The sequence below is a fragment of the Condylura cristata genome, unplaced genomic scaffold, assembly GCF_000260355.1.
Source record: "Condylura cristata isolate star-nosed mole 26May11 unplaced genomic scaffold, ConCri1.0 scaffold00001, whole genome shotgun sequence".
Classification (NCBI taxonomy): Eukaryota; Metazoa; Chordata; class Mammalia; order Eulipotyphla; family Talpidae; genus Condylura; species Condylura cristata.
The window spans coordinates 12,615,128-12,634,954 of NW_004567102.1; the positions used below are offsets into that span (position 1 = coordinate 12,615,128).

Below are 19,827 nucleotides of genomic sequence, written 5' to 3' on the forward strand. Positions count from 1 at the left end.
AATTATGTCATTTTGAAGAGATGTTTTCACACCATTATATGTGCACATGCTTCAGTCACTCTCCACCATAATTCCCCGTGCAGAGATCCTAGCTCCTTCCTTCCCCTGCACCCTTCTCCCTGCTATCAGAACCAGGCAGCTACAGGGTCATCTGTAGTCCAGGGTTTGTGGAATGTGCCTTAACTTGTTGGTGATTACAAATCCTCCCTGTGGCTCAAGCAGACACAGCACAGAGGGAGTTTTATGCCACTAGCATTCTACTCTATCAGCCACCACATCCACGATCCTGACCTCCATCCTATAGTCTGGGTTCTTGGACCTCCACTCCCAGTGGCACTTGGGCTGAATTCACCCCATAATCAGGCCTCAAGCAACACAGTAATAGAAAGCAGAGTATTCAAGGTCAAAACACGAGACACCACTCTGAGACTGAGGCCTAATTCAAGACCATTACAGCCAGACTGGGAAGGAAACTGGTCCATCTTAAGCCATAGAAATAACATGTAAGCAGAAGCATTCCCTTCAATCAGTGTAGCAAGAAAAACGTCTGGGAACAAAACCCTAATACAAAAACTAATCAAAGTACTAGAAGAAGACTTTAGAGCAACCATCTTGTGACTATCAGGGAGGTATGCTATTTAAATCACTGGCAGACAGGCTAAGATGCAGATTTCCATTTGCTTTGTAGAAATAACTTCCATAAAAGCAAGTAGTTGCCTCTCAATTCACTAATCTACCTACATGTCTAACTTGTAAGAATTGTTGGTTATCCAATGATTCTAATTTTCACCATTTCAATGAGATAAGACCTAGTACCTGCTGATTCACACTCAGGCTTACAGAGAGTTGGGCTTGGTCATGTTGGTCAAGGCAAGATGTTTCTTGGTTTCACTCAAATGAAGCAGGGAACTTTATTTCCAAATAAAATATTTTGAGCAACCATAAAAGAAGGAATAAGTGTTCATTAACATCATTCTTCTTGTCCTACTACTATATTGTTTTCTTCCAAGAAAATCAGGTCAATTTTCTTGTTTTTATATCAAAACTCATAACTTAGCATATTAAGACTTTTAAATAATACACTCCCAAATTGGTCAAAGTTTGCTAAATTAAACAAGTTCAATCCTTTCCATTCAGGTTTACTTCTGCTTTTTAAAATATATACAATGGAAGAGTCAAATCTAAACTAAAAATATACAAGATTAACAATTCCTACTTAGCAGTTCTTACCTCTCAAACTTCTAACAACTAGAACTTTGAAAATAATTCCTCTGGTAGTCAAACCTTAGCTGACATCCACATCACATTAGCACTTATATATAATCTGTGGAATATGCACTGTATTACTTTTTTTTTTTTTAAGATTTATTTATTTGTGCATACAGAACTGGGGTACAGGCCAGAGGCTCAGGGGTGGTGAGAGGCTTCACCAGAGACAGAGTGGGGAGCAGAACAGGCAGATCGATGAAGTACACTGCTGAGGAGAGCAGCTGGTAGGTCAGGAGAGGTCTGCCACACCATGTGGTCACCTCTGGGACAGGCGGGAATCGAACTCATGCGGAAGTGGCTTTAGCTTTTCAGTGCTGTGCTTTAACCTGCTGCGCCACCAGGGAGGACCTATATTACTTTTTATGTAATATAGAAAATCCTAAATTCCAAAACTATGGACTTGTAGCTTGACTGAGTGAGGGGTCAAAAGATTTGAAGAAAAATATCTCTGTACATAAATAGTTATGCTTAAGTAGGGACTTCAGGTAAATCTTTCTAGTGTTTATTTCATGATTTATAAAGTAAGGGGGTTAAACTAGATGACTTCTAAAATCCTGGACAGTAATTAGGCCTAAGATTCTACTTGCTCAACTCATATACTGAAATACATAATAAATTGGGTTCATTTTATCTTAGATTAAATTTAGGCATTTAGTTTTTCCCACCACATGTGTCAAGTACATATTATTAACTATCTTTCAATTATGTACTTTAATTCAGGTTTAGTACCTGCTTTGCCAAACACAGAAGATAAGCCTTCCATAATGGTCTTGTAGATAGTGGGATGAGAGAGAACAAATGCAAGTGTCCAAAATGCAACCTTAAAAGAAAAACAAACACCACAACCTTCCTTAAAATTTTACTTTATAGTAGTTGTAAACATTTAGAACTAATAAAGGAAATGCTTAAACTTACAAGTATATTAGTAAAGAGTAGTTTTGAAATCAACTAGATTTTATAAATAGACGTTAGATAACTTTAGGGGATTAAATCTATAGTAGTTCTATCCCCTTTCTATATTTATTTAATTATATTGTTAATACAGATTGAATTACCTTTACTAAAAAAGTGAAACAAGACATTTTATTTATACCTAATCAATATAAAATGATATATAGGCATGCATTAAATATCAGAAACAATAAATGATGACTTAGGAATTTTAATCCAAAACAAAAACATCATTCAAAATTTAACTTCCTTGAAATGCAAATAAACTAGCAAGTTATATATTCTGTTAATGACATGGAAATTTTAAGTAAGCACAGAAACCATACCTACAATCTTATAAATTAGACTGAGAGTACTGAATATGTAATGGTCCTTCCACACATGTCATTAAATGTGACATGCTTGCAAGTTCTGTCTAGACAAACAAAATTATTTCAAATATAATTCATATTTTCATCATGATATTATAAAATAAAATCATACTGATATATCCATCTATGTCTATACCTATAAATTAACTTTCCTCTAATTTTCTGTATCTTTAAATAATCCCAATACTCCCCTCAGTGGTCAAAAGAGGAAGAGCAATTGTTTGAAAGGAAGTAGTTCAATAAGCCAAATTCAGTGCTGTTTCCATAAATAAAGCGAGCAGGAGAACACAAGCCATTGCAATCTGGAGAGTCTCTTTTTGTGCATCATCCAGATTACAAAAGACTTACCCTAGAGGTCACCCAGTTCTTGTTTATAATAAAAGACATATGCTAAGAGAGTTCTCCCCTCCTGGCTCCTAACTCAAACTTTTCTACACTTACCAACATATGGAAATGCTGAATGAATGGATTTAATTAATAGCTACTCCATACTCAATTCACTACTTAAAAAGCCACAGATCGATCATGCAAGGAAAGTAAAAATTAGTGGTAGTTCCTAAATTTTCAGATACACAATAGAACTCGACATTTTACTAATTAGTGCTTAATTGCATTTAATCAGAGCTTAAAGGATTTCAATAAAATTGGGTAGTACTTATTTTTATGACAAAGGAAATTCAGTTAAGCCTTAAGCCTTCAATGGCTATTTAATATTATTACTATTTTTAGTGACTCTTTTCTAAATGAATGCCTCTTCTAAAAATCAATCATTTTCAACTTCAAAGAACCAAATTAGTTTTTAAAAAGTAAAAGATGAGTAAAACACAGTAAAGAATAAATGAACAGCTCATCTATATTATTGAATCAAAAAATAAGAATAGTGAATGGAGGTCTTTGTGTGTCTATATTTGAGAAAGGAATTAAAAACTGTTCCCAAGTGTACTAATTATTTTAACAATAGGGTCAAGTCCAAGGTGAGAGCTGTGAAAAAAGCAAAGGACTACCTGGCTCACTGAATTTAGAGAGCAGTGGCCAGACTGTCCTTGCATTGTTTTGGAGAGGTAAGAACAAAGGTGTGGGGCTCTCCCTGGTGGCGCAATGGGTTAATGCACCGCATTACAAAGCTTTCCAAGCCACTGCAGCATGAGTTTGATCCCAGGCTAGCCAGGGAGTTAATCCACATGGCGCAGCAGACCTCTCTTGACCCACCCACAGCTCCCCTCAGCAGTGTACTTTGTCCATCTGCCTGTTCTGCTGCCTACTCTCTCTCTGGTGAATCCTCTCACTGCCCCTGGACCTCTGGCCTATACCCCAGTTTTGTAAGCACAAAGGCATGAAGGGACAAGGAGGAAAGTTGTGCCCTTATTTCAGAGAGAAGGTGAATTGAGTATGTTCTTCAGCATCAGTTATTCACCCACTCAAAAAAATCTTTAATATTGATGGTGTCTCCATAACATCTTGACCAATCATGGAAAATACAAATATGGCTAATAAATTCCTGCCCAAAGAACATTTCACACCTAGTGAGGATATGATACACATACAGGAGAATAAAGACCTAATTGTGCAGACAAATAATGGCTGTGGGATGGTAGAGCAGCTGTAGCTGTAACTATTGAAAACGTTTAGAAAGAGCCTCAAAGAAGTGATTACAAAGGTAAAATATTAGCTTTGAGATTAATATTGGAAAAGGTTCTTAAAAAAGTTCATTTGGTGGGCCCTCCCTGGTGGCACAGTGGGTTAAAGCACAGCTCTAAGAAGCTAAAGCCACTTCAGCATGAGTTCGATCCTGCCCTGAAGGGGACCCACATGGTATAGCAGACCTCTCTTGACCCACCCGTTGCTCCCCTCAGCAGTGTACTTACTTCGTCAGAGAGCCTGTTCTGCTCCCCTGTCTGTCTCTGTGAATCCTCTCACTGCCCCTGCACCTCTGGCCTGTACCCCAGTTCTGTATGCATAAATAATCTTTAAAAAAAAAAGTTCATTTGGCAGTCAGTAATTGGGGGGGACTTGGAAATGGTTGTCCCATAGAAATAATTGTATATGTTACAGTTGATATCTTGGGCCAAGTACTGAAATTCACCTAGACCACAATATCCTAGAAACCTACTCTAGGTCTACCTGATGCCTGAGCTTTGAGTTCCAGCCTTGAAGCAAAGCACAGAGTCAGAAAGAAGGAAAGAACATGATGGAGGCACTAAGAAAGGTCATGCCCATAGCTGCGAGCTCTGGCAAGGCTTTCAGCAGCTTTCTAGAGAGAGACAGGAGGTCACCAAGCTGGAATAGCAGGACCTACTCCCATCTGTGGTCATTTGAAGTGGTCAAGTTTTGGAAGCCAGTACACTATTAAAGGACCAATTGAAAGTAATGGGTGATAGAAAGCATGGCACTACTTTTTATGAAAAGAAAGCTAACATATATTATGCAGCTAATTTTTGCCAAGGATGAGTCACTTTCTGTTTTTTATAAATACAATGTTCTCAACTACCCTATGAAATAGATCCTATTAGTTCCATTTTACAGATGGAACACTGAGGCTTAGAGAAGTTAAACAATTGGCCCACTGTCATCTAGTGCTGGGATCTGGCTTTGGCCCTGATGAAACCCTGCCCAGGGTCACTGCCCACATACCAGCTGCCTCTTGAAGGTGCCAACAAACGTCAGCAAGATGGAACTAATCATCAGACACTTCCTTTCATAAATTAATTATTTAAGTCCTTTCAGACCAGTGCTGGGAACAAATTCCAAAGAACTGACTTCCCCTGTGTCTGAACAATAGGGCTTTGTGTCCCTTCCTTCTGGGGACCTTCCTAATGAGATCTTGAAAATTAATCCTGTGACAGAAGTAGCTGTTTTGCTGCTGCTTTGAGAGCTGTTTTGATGTTTGCCTTTTAATTTTGCTAATAGCCTAATCAGTTTCCCAGAAAATTGCATAAGGAAAAAAATCAGAGAACAATATTAGAAGTACATAAAGAAGGGAAAGGATTAGACTATTTTTTTCTTGCTCACACCAGATGAAATACATATTCTAGTGGCTGTCACAAATTTGAGCAGAGAGGCCAGAATTTCTATTTCTGCTCTTTACCCAGCAAGTTTCATATTAGATAAGAGTATCAGGATTTAGAAAGCTTCTTACAACCTTCCAAAGAGGAAGGACACTTAAAAGAACTTAATTCTCTTTGTTACGAGAAAAAAGAAAAACAAATACATTTGTCATTAGAGATGAGTTATATGACCCTGTTTAGTAGAAAACAGATACATAAAAGCAAACACACATATATAGAATTTCTCAAATATATTCCTGTGAAGTCCTTTCACAGGAAACTGGTGTGTATCAAAAATGAAGTGGCAGACAAACCTCATGGCTTTAATCTAGTTCACAACAGCTTTAAAAAGAAACAGTTTAAAAAAATGTTTGCTTTCTTTAGAAATACTGTGCTTGCTATGGTGGCCAGCTCTGTTCATGAGGAAGCTTAGAGGACCAAGCCAGCAAGCAATGCAAACAGAAATGGCACCCAGAAGAACGGGCAGAGCAGAAGACAAAAAACTAACATTCTCTGGATACCAGCTGGGTTTATCTCATTGAATCTTTACAAGCACCTTGTAGAGAAATGAGAGCTACCGTTATTTAGTCTCTAAGTCCTAGCACCATTCTAAGAGCTTTATTATCCCTTTTTTACAGCTAAGGTAATGGAGACGCACAGAGTTTGCTACCTCCATGAAATTCTTCTATAGGTTTGGCTGGGAGATAACTGGATTTATACCCAGTTCTTTCGGATATTATCTGTCCACTCAATGAAGGTTGAGGCCCTCCCTGGTGGCACAACAGGTTAAAGTGCAGCACTATGAAGCTCTGGCAGCCACTGCAGGAGAGTTCAATCCCCAGCCAGGGAGCTGACCCACATGGCACAGCAGACCTCTCCTGTCTCCACCACCGTTTCCCTCAGCAGTGTATTTCAGTACATATGCCTGTTCTGCTCCCCACTCTGTCTCTGGCGAATCTGCCAACTCCCCACAGCTCTGGTCTGTACCCCAGTTCTTGTATGCATAAACAAATAAATCTTAATTAAAACAAAAAGTTGAGGCCAGGTCTTATTCAGATTTCCAGCACCAGTACACCAAATGTTGCCTGAAAGAAAGTACCCCACGTGTGGGTGCTGTCACTACTGACCCCAAAGAGCAAGCTTTCCCCTTAATCTGTTCTGTGTTGCCTTTCAGAGGGAGAAATTACTCCAGATATCCATTCTGCCTCCTTTGTGATTTTATCAGATTTCTTAAAGCCTTCAGATTTGTTTTTCTGTCTCAGAACTAAACCCATCACAGTCTTTTTCTTCCCCCATAATGAGAAGTAAAAAAAAGAAAAATGAAGAGAGAATTTGAAAGTGCAGTGGACAGAAAACCGTTCCTTTACTAATATACTTACAGGGACAGCATTGGACAGAGAAGCCCAAAGTAGTAAGAGCCCATAATTGGGACAGTTTTGTTCATCTGTTTCCATCTCCACCATATCCAGCACAGCCTGAAATAATGTCTGTTTAAAAGAAATTAATATTATAAAAAAAAAAAAAGACTGCCAAGAACCAACTAATTGGCAAATACTGATGTTAATAAACAAAATATATGTGTTTTTCATTAACTGAAAGCTAGTATATGAAGAAGTAAAAGATCAGTCATTGTAGGAGGTGGGACAGAGTAAATACACAGAGTAAATAGACAGAGTAAAGAGGATATTTACAGTCATGAAAACATATTATAATGATGAACATGTATATTACACATTTGTCAAAACCATAGGATTTACAACACAATAGTGAACTCTAACATAAACTATGGGCTTGAAATGATTATGATATGTCAATGTACAACTCTGATGGATTTACATATGTGTTGGTATTACAGCAATTAGGAATAGGGACTCAGAAGCGTAACTGGTGTAAATACTGGCTTAGTTTTGTTTTAAGACTTTATTTTTTGAGTGCAGTTTTAGGCTCACAATAAAAAAGAGAGGAAGATACACAGATTTCTCATATAATCTTATCCTTACAGTACATAGCCATTATCAAATTCACTTACCAGATGGTACTTATTATTATTATTACTATTATTTTAATCAGAGGTGTACATAATCTCCTCGAGTCCACAGTTTATCTTAGAGTTCACTGTTGGCATTACAAATCCTATGGGTTTTGACAAATGCAAAATGATACATGTCCATCACTATAATAGTCCTAAATATCCTTTTTGCTCTGCCTGTTCATTCTCCCACCTCCTACAATAATTTATCTTTTTATTTTCTTCCTGGTTTTGCCTTTTTCAGAATGTCATCAAGTTGGAATCACACAGTATGTGACCATTTCAGATTGGTTTCTTTCATCTAGTAATGTATATTTAAGTTTCTTCTATGAAGTTCCACCATTCACACTCCTTGACCCTTTCAGATTAGTGAATCAGAGAACTGCACTGTACAGTAGTATAGTTACCTTGCATCAGATTTTAAGACACAGGAAATAACTACTACATTCCTACTAAAGAAAATACATGGTGGGAGATTGTTGCTGTTACTTACCAAGGCGTGTAATGTTTCAGAAGTGATTAATCAACCTAACCTCCAGCTTTCTGATTTTAATAATCTCCACTTTCCAGGATATTAATGTCATTGTAAAATATAAATGAGTTGTGAGTTTTAGAAATGCATGATCATATGCTCGGCATAGAGTTAGCACCTCATTAGTATTAGTGATAACTTATTTTTGTAACAGTGGCTTAGTAGAATTTGCCATAAATCCCATCTGTCACTGCTGACACAACCAAATGTATAATATATAAATCAATAAAGTATCTCAGATTTTTAAAATTTTGTTGCCTACATCCTTATTTTTTTCTTATATAGAAGACTTAATTCTTACCTCACTCTTGTGAGTTAATAAAATAATGCATGTGAACACTTAGCACAGTGCCTGGCACAGAATGGTATCTAATTAATCTCACGGTTTGTGGCAAAATATATATTTTTATCAAATATAGCTTAATACAGTTTTCATTTCCTACATTTTAGCAAAGAAGTTAAGGAATACTTACCATGGAATTATCTTTTGTTGATTTCGAAACTTTAACATCTGGAATGTTTTTCTTAAGAAATGTTAGAAACCACTTTTTGGACTCTGACCAGTTTCTAAGTGAGAAAAAATATTTATGTAAGTTAATTTGAAAGCATTTGAAGAGTAATTGTTCATAGCATAAAAGGAAAAATGTCTGTGGAATTGTTTTTCCAAATTTCTTCTTTAGTTTCAGTTAGAACTTCATGAGACCTACCTTTAGTCTTACTAATGCTACAAGGAAAATGTTAGTATCTTTTTGAAATAAATGGTGAATTCTTATAGGACTGGCACTGACTATGAAAACAAAGACCACAACTTACTTGGCCTGCTTTTCATTCATGCTATTATCAGTTCGAGGTAGGGAAAAACCAAAACTAGGCAACTATCCACTGCTGGTTAAGTCAGGAAAAGCAAACGGGTTTTGACTTCTTGACTCTTTTTAGATGGGCACTACTGTAGATTAACAGCCAAGAGATATAAAAAATGTGTTATTTTGTGCATTCAAATAATCTTACCAACATTTATCGGTACCCACTGTGAGAAATACCTTTGACCAAATCTACTTATGCCTCAAAGAAAATAAGGACAGCAATGTCTAATTGTGAGACCGGTCACTTGATGACTTAACATATTCTAAACTGCAGCAGTGAAGGTAGTGATACTAAAGTACAAATGGATACATGCAAAAAAAAAAAAAACCTCTTTATTTCTATTTTCTCTTTCTCCCTCCCTCTAACCCTCAAAATAAGGAAACTGAAAAATAAGGCATCTCTCTTCAATTACTTCTTGATTCACACACATACACACAACCCCAAAACAAATTGGTGATAAATAATTTCTGTCTCTTCCACTTACATTCCTGTTATGTTTGGTTAGCACATAGAAGTGACATAAGTGTATCAACTGCTGAGAGAATTTGATCAAGGAATGAGTTCTAAGAAAATGGAGACAACTCTGTACCTTAGTAGATATTCTGGAACCTGGGATCCATACTCAAAACCTTCATCATAAGTTTGAAAATGCCTATGGAACTCCTTGATTTTCCTTTCATTTGTGGGAAACAAACCTTTTTTAAAGAGTGTATTCACTGTGACTGGATAAAGTAGATGCCTACAAAGACAAAAACACATTAAAAAAAAGACCCAATGAGTAAAGAAGGCAGGCACAAGAAACAAAAGGGAGCATTATTTAATATGTTAGTGACAGATAATATGTAACAGACTCATTTGGGAAAAGCCACACTTGGAAGGTTTTAATATTTGCTTGCTGTGATCAAAATAATTTAGGGATAACTGAAATTGTATTCTTATCTATTAGAAGATTTATAAATGCTTTCAAAGCAAGCAATGTCATATTCTGACAATTGTGAGATGATAAGCAGAAAGTCAATTCAATACAATTTGAACAAGCATATAATTAACAAATAACAACAACATATTGTTCATGTTTCTAGATAGCAGCAAAAAATAACCAGAAAATGAAGAGCAACATTAGTCATCAAATTTTCTAATGTCACAGGATCCTACAAATTTGACCTACTGTATATTGAAATATACAACCTATCATCCATAACTTTTACCTTAACTGGAAAAAAAAAAAAAGACTACTGTGGAATAATTAACTGAAAAAACAAAAAAAGATTACCAATATTTTTTTTTTTAAAGATTTATTTATTTGTGCATACAGAACTGGGGTACAGACCAGAGGCTCAGGGGCGGTGAGAAGCTTCACCAGAGACAGAGTGGGGAGCAGAACAGGCAGATTGACGAAGTACACTGCTGAGGGGAGCAGCGGGCGGGTCAGGAGAGGTCTGCCACGCCATGTGGTCACCTCCGGGGCAGGCGGGAATCGAACTCATGCGGAGGCGGCTTTAGATTCTCAGTGCTGTGCTTTAACCCGCTGCGCCACCAGGGAGGGCCACCAATATTTTTTTAGGTTAGTAATACTATTGCTTATTTCCTTTTTATTTACCTTCCTTACTAGAAATTCTTCAGAACCTCACTCCCCAATTTTAAAGGCTTGCAACAATTGGCTTTGTTCTGTTGAAAGTACTGAGCATGCTAAAACTTTGTTTGCTTGGTTTTGTGTTTGTTATTTCTCTGTCCCTTTTTCTGGAATGTTTGCTAAATGTTACTGTTCTGTTTTGAGCCTGAACTATTTAATCCTACCTTCAGCATCCCAGCTTCCTACTGAGGTGGGAAAGTACCTAACTGGTAACATCAATTTGTGACATTTTCTTATGCATATGGAGAATTTTCTCCTTGCTTGCCACACCCTGCCCAAACCTTTGCCAGAGGGCTACAGAGTATGATGTGCTCCCTGGCTCTCTCCACTGCCCTACCCAGTGACACCCATCTCTCAGAACCCCCCCACACCACCCCCCACCACCACCACCAAGAAGAAGCCTGGGCTGAGTCCTGAGGCCAACAGTGACTTTGCCTCAGCCACCTTGACAAGCCTCACAAACATCTCATACATCTCATAGACCCTTGTCATCTACTTTAAAATTCTTTACTCTTTCCTCTCCTCTCAATGGCAGCTTGTTCTAGCAATCACAAATTACACTAAAGTTTTATCAAAATGTTGATGGGAACATAATAATTGTAAGAGGTAAATCCATACAGAGCATACGCACCTGGAGTAAGAAGAAACTACTGTAAAGGTAGGTATTGCATGAGTATATTGGTTGATTTATTCACTTTAAAATTTGCCTTGAATGAAATTTAAAAGATTTATCTCGTAATTACCTAGATAGGTAAAGACTTCATTCATTTACTATAATTTTGAATTTTAATCTACAGTCTCCAAATTTTAATCCCTCCTGTCCCTCTCAAAAAAACTAAATCAAACTGATGCATCTAGTTACCTTACTAAGTGGTTCAACTCCATTGTCCCATGAGTACCCAGATTCTCCAACTGTCCATGTAATTCTTCTGTCAACTTTCCAGAGATTTGCTCTAGGTTGAAAGTGCCCATTTTCCCTTTCATCATGATATAAAGTTTTTCATGTAGTGTGAAAAAGATGTTCTTTGGAATTGATGCTACAAAGAAAGAAATATGTTTTCAAAAGAAAATCAAAGAACTACTTGAAGCAAACACTCAATATACCTGATAGGGACTACAGCCAAAGTCTGCCCAGTACATAATCACCTTTTACAATTAAAAAGGTGATAAACCATTTTTACAAATAAAAATGGTTTGACCTACGTTTATAAGTAGTAAAAGATGGTAGGGTATTTCACTTTAAGGGATGAGCGATAGATGGGTAATTTAAGAAGGCCTCTGAGACTCAAAATTTAGTGATTTTATTTCCAAGTTAAAAACATTTCATTGGATTTCTATCCTTAAGCTTTATTAAGACCTTCTATCAGCTCTTCAACTCCTCAGTGATATTTTTGGTGCATCTCCCTCCAAATCTATATTCCAGTCTATTGAAATCACATACTCTTTTTTTCACATTCCAGCATTTTCATGAGCTTTACTTTTCTCAGGACATTCTCTTCTTGAATACCAATCTTACCTACACCCCTACACAACTACATCTACAAGTCATAAATTTCTTCTGCTGCTTATTTTCCCTCAAGGGTCTTCTTGAAAATTACTTCTACCAGGAGGCCTTTCATATAACCCCATGAATAACTTCCTCCCACTATCTCCTTTATATTAGTGTTTATGCTCCTTCCACAACACATCCTCCTGGTTGGGTTGAGTTGGGCTGAGTTTTTGAACTCATTATTCTTTTACATTTTTAAAAAAATTTTCATTCAAAGTACTTTTTTCAAAAAATAAATAGTAATTTTATACATTATCATCCTATTATGTGAAGGTTACATTTTGCATAAGTTTATATAGAAACAATTTGTAGATTTCTAGAGCATACATCATCTCTGAGGAAAGGGAATATGTGAGAAGACTAAGAAACTGTATGAAGAGTAAATATTAGTATATTTACTCTGTTAAATAGATATATTTTACATATGAAAGGCCCCAGGGAGCAGAGCTAAACAAATCTTACTCATTTCTCCACACCTCTAACAGGAGAGTAAGTTGGTACATTTTTATGACTATGTGAATGTACACATCAAAAGTGCCCCAAATATTTATATTCTTTGATCTGGAATGCCATAGTCCAAATATCAACAATTACTAAATAGTCAAAGAATGTAATCAACCTATTGTGATTTTCATGCAAGGAAGCAAGAAGAAATAAATATCACATTACTGACCTCTAACAGTTTTTAGAATACTATTTTCTCTTAATGGCAAGAAATACACGAGAGGCTACAGGAAAGGGCACATATAAAAGAAGCAAAAATGAAAGCAAAAGAAAGCTGTAGACAGCAGAAGCAAGTACAGACATTGTAAGCAGAACTAAGCACAGGGTGTACCACCTCTGCATGCTTGTTCTCAGAAGTAATAAAGGCAGAGAGTCACACTGGAAGCAGGTTATTTAACATACATGATAACATACATGGTAGCAGTTTCTAAGGGTGAAGAATCAAAGAGCACCCAGCACATGAAGTGAAGCCCCGCTTACCTTTATAGCCCCATGGAACATGCTGGGAAAGGCCATTGGAAAGATTTACTAAGCAGTAGCTTCTACTATCAGAGAACAGAGTAGTGAACATGTAGTCAAGCCAAGAAATACAGCTTGTAGAACATTGTATATCCAGCACCAGAACAGGGTTAATGACATTGGGGGTTAGAACAAGATAAATATTACAAATATTTTCCAAAGTAAGCACCAGCAAGACAACATCTTTCTTAATTTATTCTGTGTATTAGGTTCAATATGTATTTGCTTTTCAGTGATCATACTCATTATACACTTTTTTCCCTTCCTACCCCTACACTTAAGCATAATTTATGGGGCCATGTCAGATTTCTTAGAGGAGTAAGACCACAAGTGTTACCATAAACTACTTTTGGATCTCAATCTTTTATTTCAAATGAATGATCTAAAAATATTCTTTACCTGTACGATAGACGGGATTTTGTACTGCTAGTTCAAAATTTACTTCTTTGGATTTTAAAAACACATTCATTCCCTCTTCTTCAGTAATAAAGGTCATTCGAGTGCCCAGTGCAAAGACTGTAAATATTGGTCCATACTGATAGAAAAAAATGACACAAATCATATACAAATTATTGGGTCATGGGTTATGTTTAAGACAATGCTCTCAAGGACATCTAATACAGAAATTTGCCAAGATAAAAGCTACACTTACTACATAAGTGAATTAGTGATAAATTTCGCAGATTCAGTTGATCTAAATTATATAAATCCAAATTTATTCTCTCCTAATACTTAACTTTCTTTTGATCACATTATTATTTACTTGTATCTACCTTAGTTATTATTATATAAACGAATAATCTGAAATAATTATTCAAAGCCATCTCAACAGTTGTAATATTTCAACATTGTTATTAAAATAACTGTAATCTCACAAGTGACCTAAGCTCCACTTTGTTCAAGAAAATGATGCAAATAGCTGATTTCACCTTACATCTGTAGTGACCCAACAATGCCTTGCAAACCTCAAAAGCTCACTAATGGGCTTACTTTCTCACTTTCCAAAATGACAGTTTCACCTGTACTCCTTGCCCAACCCTCTCCACTTTAAGACAGTGCTCCCAATTTATAACTCAAGAAGCAATCAAGTAAGAGCACTCTCTACTTTTCCCCACCAAATCCTGCAAAGATAATAAATCTGTACCCATTTTCCACATGTCCCCTCAGGTTAACACAGATGCAAGATTCTGTTCCTGTGAAATACCAGGACTCCTTCACTTGCATTATAGATTCCACATTCTCTTACCTTCCTTCTGTTCTACCTTTATGCCTTCTCTCCCTTATATCATCAGTTTCATCTTTTCATCAGATCACTATTTGTAGCCTACAAACATACTCTAGTGCAGGGGTTGACTTCTGGGAGCCCATAATAATATTGAGGAAAAAATAAATTAGTATTTTCACTGACCTGTAATTACAATTTAACATTTTATCAAAATACAAATAACTTTAGGTAACAAATCCCAAAGTTATCCATAACTCTATCATCAAAAGAGGTCAATGTTCCATCTGCAATTTCATAAATTCTATGTCTATTTGGCATCAATTCATCATGATGCTAATAATATTAGCTGTTATTTTCTTATTTTTGGTGCTCTGACTTTTGATAGCCTTGCTACTAAGGAGAAATTGCTCTAGCCTAGGGCTAGCCAATTCTCAGAAAGAACAAAAAGCTCACTTAGCCAGGAATAAGCATTTCTTATGCAAAACAACTCACCTAGAGTGTCTACCCCAGTTCCTGACTACCTCCTTATTTCACAGACATCAAGCCAAGAGTTCAAAAGCATGTCAAGGCCAGGTACCAAACAAACAGAGACCAGGTGACAAACAACCCCTCAAAGCCCAGAGAAATTACTCAAACTAGTCAATATTAAATTGTTTTATCATATCCTGCCTTGGTTTTCCTGAAGAAGTCTAGATTTAGACTGTCTAAGCTTTCCTCTTGTTCCTCATGCCTCCTCTCTGACACTGGTGCTTTATGTCCTGATCTGCACAGCATGCAATGACAATCCTCTTCAGTATAACAAACTTCCCTCCAAGAAACATTATTATTTCTTCCTATGAAGTTCCATAGTATGACTTTACCATACCACATCCAACATGTATTTTCTTAGAACAAAGTCTCATATTTTATATAACATTGCAGTTATAAATACCTTGAAATATCAGTAATACTCATTAATTCAATATTACAAACATGTCTCACCTGCCACGAATGGCACATGATCATTCAGAGGACACACTGGTGGGGACTATCAGGTCCACAATTTTGAGTGTATCTTTTTTTGTTCAGTTCCTATAGTTATTGCTTTCGGTATTACTTTGTTAATACATAACTGGTCACAGTCAATTGGTGTAGTCATTTACCAGTTCAAAGGGATCTTTCTCTATGTCTTGTTACTCTCTCTTATTTATAAAAAATTATTTATTTATGCATACAAAACTGGGATACAGGCCAGAGGTGCAGAGGGTGAGAGGATTCATCAGAGACAGGGCAGGGAGCAGAACAGGCCGATTGATGAAGTACACTGCTGAGGGGAGCAGCAGGCAGGCAGGTCAGGTCAGGTCTGCGCGTGCCATGGAGGGGTCACCTCCATGCTCAACTGGCTTAGCTTCTTAGTGCTGTGCTTTAACCCGCTGACCACCAGGGAGGGCCATATAATTATACTTTTACATACATTTCGAACGACATCAAATAGTGTTAGAATTTTTGCTTTAGGACAAAACATAATTTAGAAATCTGAAGAGAAATAAATTTTATTGTATTCACATATATTTTGATTACTGTGTCATTCTTGATGTCCAAGATTCCTTCTTTTATTGCTCTTTCCATTTAGATAACTTCCTTGAGTCAAATATTTAAAATAGGTTTGCTAGCAAGAAATTAATTTAGTCTTCCTTTAATTGAGAATGTCTTGATTTCCCCTTAATTCCAAGTGGATATTTTTTCTAAAGGGATGATCCTTTGTTGATAGCTCTCTTCTTTGAGCATTTAAGAAAATGTTACTTTTCTTCTCACTTCCTTGGTTTTTGATGTGGAATCTGTCTGCTCACCATAACAAAGTTTCATTATTCTCTTGCAGCTTTTAAGAATTTTTTATTTGACCTTAGATTGTAGAAATTTGACTATCATGTGTGATGTTGTAGATTTCCTTAGGTTTATCTTATTTGAAATTAACTAAATTTTGGTCTTTAGCCAATTTGGGAAATTTTCAGCCTTACTACAAATACCTTTCATCCCACCCTGTCTCTTCTCTCCTTCTGGAACTGTGGTAACATGAATGTTAGTTCTTTTGTTATAGTCTTAAATCCCTAATGAGCTATTGATTTTTTTCCTATTTATTCTTTTATATTGGATAATTGACCTATTTTCAAGGTCACTGATTGTTTCTCTCTGTTACTTATTGTACTGTTGTACCCATCCATTGAGTTTTTATTCTTCTTGCAGTATTTTATTTTCATTTCTAAAATTTCCAATAGTTTCTTCTTTATGTGTACTATTTCTTTTCAGAAACTTTCTATTTCTTTGCTTTTTTTTTTATTTTCCCATTCAATTAAAAAATGTTTATAATTACTTAATTATTGAAGCATTTTACCATGACTACTTTATGATACTTGTCAGAGAGCTACAGTATCTGTTATCATTTCAATGTTCTTATCTGTTAATTGTTTTTTGTTATTCAAGTTGAAATTTGTCTGGTTCTTTATGTGAGGAGTGATTTTCTGGTGAAATCTGGATACTTGGTATATTTTGGCATGATATTGTGAATCTTATTTAAATCTTATGTTTTCTAGGCTTCCTTTGCCGTTATTATATTGTAAGAAGTTGGGTGCCACATTATTGCCAGGGGATAGATACAAATTTAGGCTCTTCACTCAGTCCCTATTTGTACCTTGTTAATGCTGGTTACAGGTGCCCCTTGGATGGATAGTCCTAGGAAAAATGTTAACCAACTACTGCTGGGGGTGGAGACAGGGATAAGAAATATTAAGGTACTGCAGAAGCAGCCCCCAGGATTCAATGTTTGGGATTCAGCTTTCTGGATTTCAGCATTTTTGGATCTTCAGCAATTCAAGAGTCAGTGATTTCTACTGCCACCATGTTTTTCCAGACAGTATTTGCAGGCTTCTGAAGGATGTGGAGAAGCCTCCAGAAGCCAACCTCAGAGAAGAAAAGTTCAGAGACTTTGCAAGTAGCTGAACAACTGAAATTGATCCCAGTTTTGCTGCAGTTACAGCAGGGAAAGTGAAGACCTGGAGCTGGTGACTTGCTGGACTGTGTGAGTGTGGCCATTTGACAGGTTGCTTGGCCATACAGCTGCTGTTTTGAGCGTAGCTTGTCTGGTACTGTGCTGGGGATTCTCAGCAACTCTGGTGAGCATGTACTGTTGTGCTTCTGCTCTCTACATGAGTTAGAACCTGGCCTATAGTCTGGCTGCCATGTGCTGTGTCCTCAGTGATGCAAAGACACCATCTTGGAAGCATTTGTGTTTAAAGCACTGGACACTGTGGCCCTCCCTGGTGGCGCAGTGGGTTAAAGCACATCACTAAGAAGCTAAAGCCACTTCAGCATGTGTTCGACCCCACCCTGGAGTCCTTAGGTGACCCACATGGCGAGGCAGACCTCTCCTTGCCTGCTCGCTGCTCCCCTCAGCAGTGTACTTCATTGATCAGACTGTCTCTGGTGAATCTTCTCACCGCCTCTGCACCCCTGGCCTGTACCTCAGTTCTATATGAATACATAAATAAATCTTTAAAAAAAAAAAAGGAAAGAAAAAAAAACACTAGACACTGCTTTGGGCTAGGTAAATTATTTTACCCCCCTCTGTAACTCTTTTGCTTATCCCTGATTTATTAAATAAAACCCATTATTGTTCTCTAAACTCAAGTAGTCTTGCAATTGCGTGCACAGATGAAGAACTCAGATGGTGACTGGTAAACTATTTGGGTAGTATCCTCAGTCAGTTTTAGTGCCCGTTACTGCCCTATATCAGTTGGAGATGAAAATGAAATCTCCTCACTGGATTTCTTCTTATATCACTCTGTCTGACATATCACTCTGTCTGACAGGAGAGGGCTCCTCATTACTGCTTCCTCATGGCCTCCACAGACATGAGAGTAAGAAGTTTAGGAAGTAACCGCTTTATTGTTGAGTGGTATAAATATTCTGACTTATCTATTAAGGCTAAGTGGTCACAATGGTTGTGGGGGACTCCACTACCTCTGGGTTGTAGTAAGGTCCCGGATACTGATGTGGCCTTAACACTGCAGTAGGCTGAATTTATTAAAAGTAAAGAAAGTCATGATTTTCTACTATGCCTCCTCTGATACCACCCCATCTTGGAGCAGAAAGGTTACAGGCTAACAAGGCTAAATAGTTAGGTTTCTTGCTTGCCATTTGCTAACGAAGGTAGGCCAAAGATTTTCCCGCAGTGTTTGACTGGATTACAACAGTTATTATTGCCTGGAAGTTTTTGTTTTGCTAGACTGCTGCTTTCCTGGTTATATGGAGAGAACAGACTTTTCTTAGAACATATTTTTTTGTCTGTGCCTATTGGCATTTCCAGGTGGAAATTGGACTTTCTGGAATCCCAATCTAAAATCTAACTGCATGAAGCAGGAAGAAAACTTAGTGAACTCACTTTCATATTTTCTTTCAGAACCTATGGTCACTAACCTGCCTTCCTCCCTCTGCCTTTCAGAATACTATGTTTGTTTCACAAATAATGTATAAGCATTGTTTACATCTATTTTGTGGGTCAAGTAAGACAAAGTAAAACTATGCTCTTTTCAGAAGCAAACGTCAATTAAGTTAATTAATAATTAATTTTTTAAGTCATAGGATACCTTCTAACAGTTACATAAAAGAATAAAAGAAGGTAAACTAGAGAGCTGGATGACAGAGAACAGAGGAATACTTTTCATTGTATAGATGCTTACACTTTTGGCATATGAATCTATTTGCCAAAAGAAAAAATATTAAAGAAGATGAACTTCCAACTTTGCTAGAAATTGTGCAAACTTCTTCCTGAATTGTTCCACCTTTTTTTCTGGAAACCACACAAAGCCACAAGGAGAATAAGCATCACACCCAGTTAAGCAATAAAAAGAAATAAATAAGCTACAAAAGTATAGACCACAGCATCTGAAACCAACTGGCTTCAGAAATTTCAACTGTATGAGAGAGAATCAGGAAAATGGAACAACTATGCGATGAGCTAAGACTTAATAGGATTGAGGAAGGTAATAAAAATTACACAGAAACTGTTCAGAAGGTTCCAGAAAGCACTATCTTCTAAAAGTAAAGAGAATACCTGAGAAGACAAGAGTTGTGTCTCAGTAGCAGCAGCTATTGAAGAAAGGCAGTGAGAGCTCCTATCTAGAAGATTAGATCCTGAAAGCAGAGGAGCCATGGATGATTAGAGGTGGTATTTTTTCACTGTAGCAAAAGAGAAACTTAAGATGAGAAACCTAGATAGCAAAAGCCCCAATCAAAACCTCCTGATAACAGCTGAGTTCAACTCAACTCATTAAACTATTAGTAAACAAAAAGGAAAAATTT

The 19,827-nt window shown here is 36.9% G+C and overlaps 1 protein-coding gene across 1 annotated transcript in view; it reads right to left on the bottom strand.

The window, feature by feature from the left end:
- LOC101619571 (24-hydroxycholesterol 7-alpha-hydroxylase) overlaps positions 1-19,827 on the bottom strand; it is a 66,489-nt gene that overhangs the window by 41,236 nt on the left and 5,426 nt on the right. Inside the window, exons 2-7 of the mRNA XM_004673544.2 lie at positions 13,665-13,800; positions 11,556-11,730; positions 9,650-9,799; positions 8,670-8,763; positions 7,015-7,122; positions 1,999-2,089 (exon numbers count right to left, since the gene is read on the bottom strand). Coding sequence (XP_004673601.1) covers positions 1,999-2,089; positions 7,015-7,122; positions 8,670-8,763; positions 9,650-9,799; positions 11,556-11,730; positions 13,665-13,800 — 754 coding nt within the window. The remainder of the gene's footprint in view (positions 1-1,998; positions 2,090-7,014; positions 7,123-8,669; positions 8,764-9,649; positions 9,800-11,555; positions 11,731-13,664; positions 13,801-19,827) is intronic.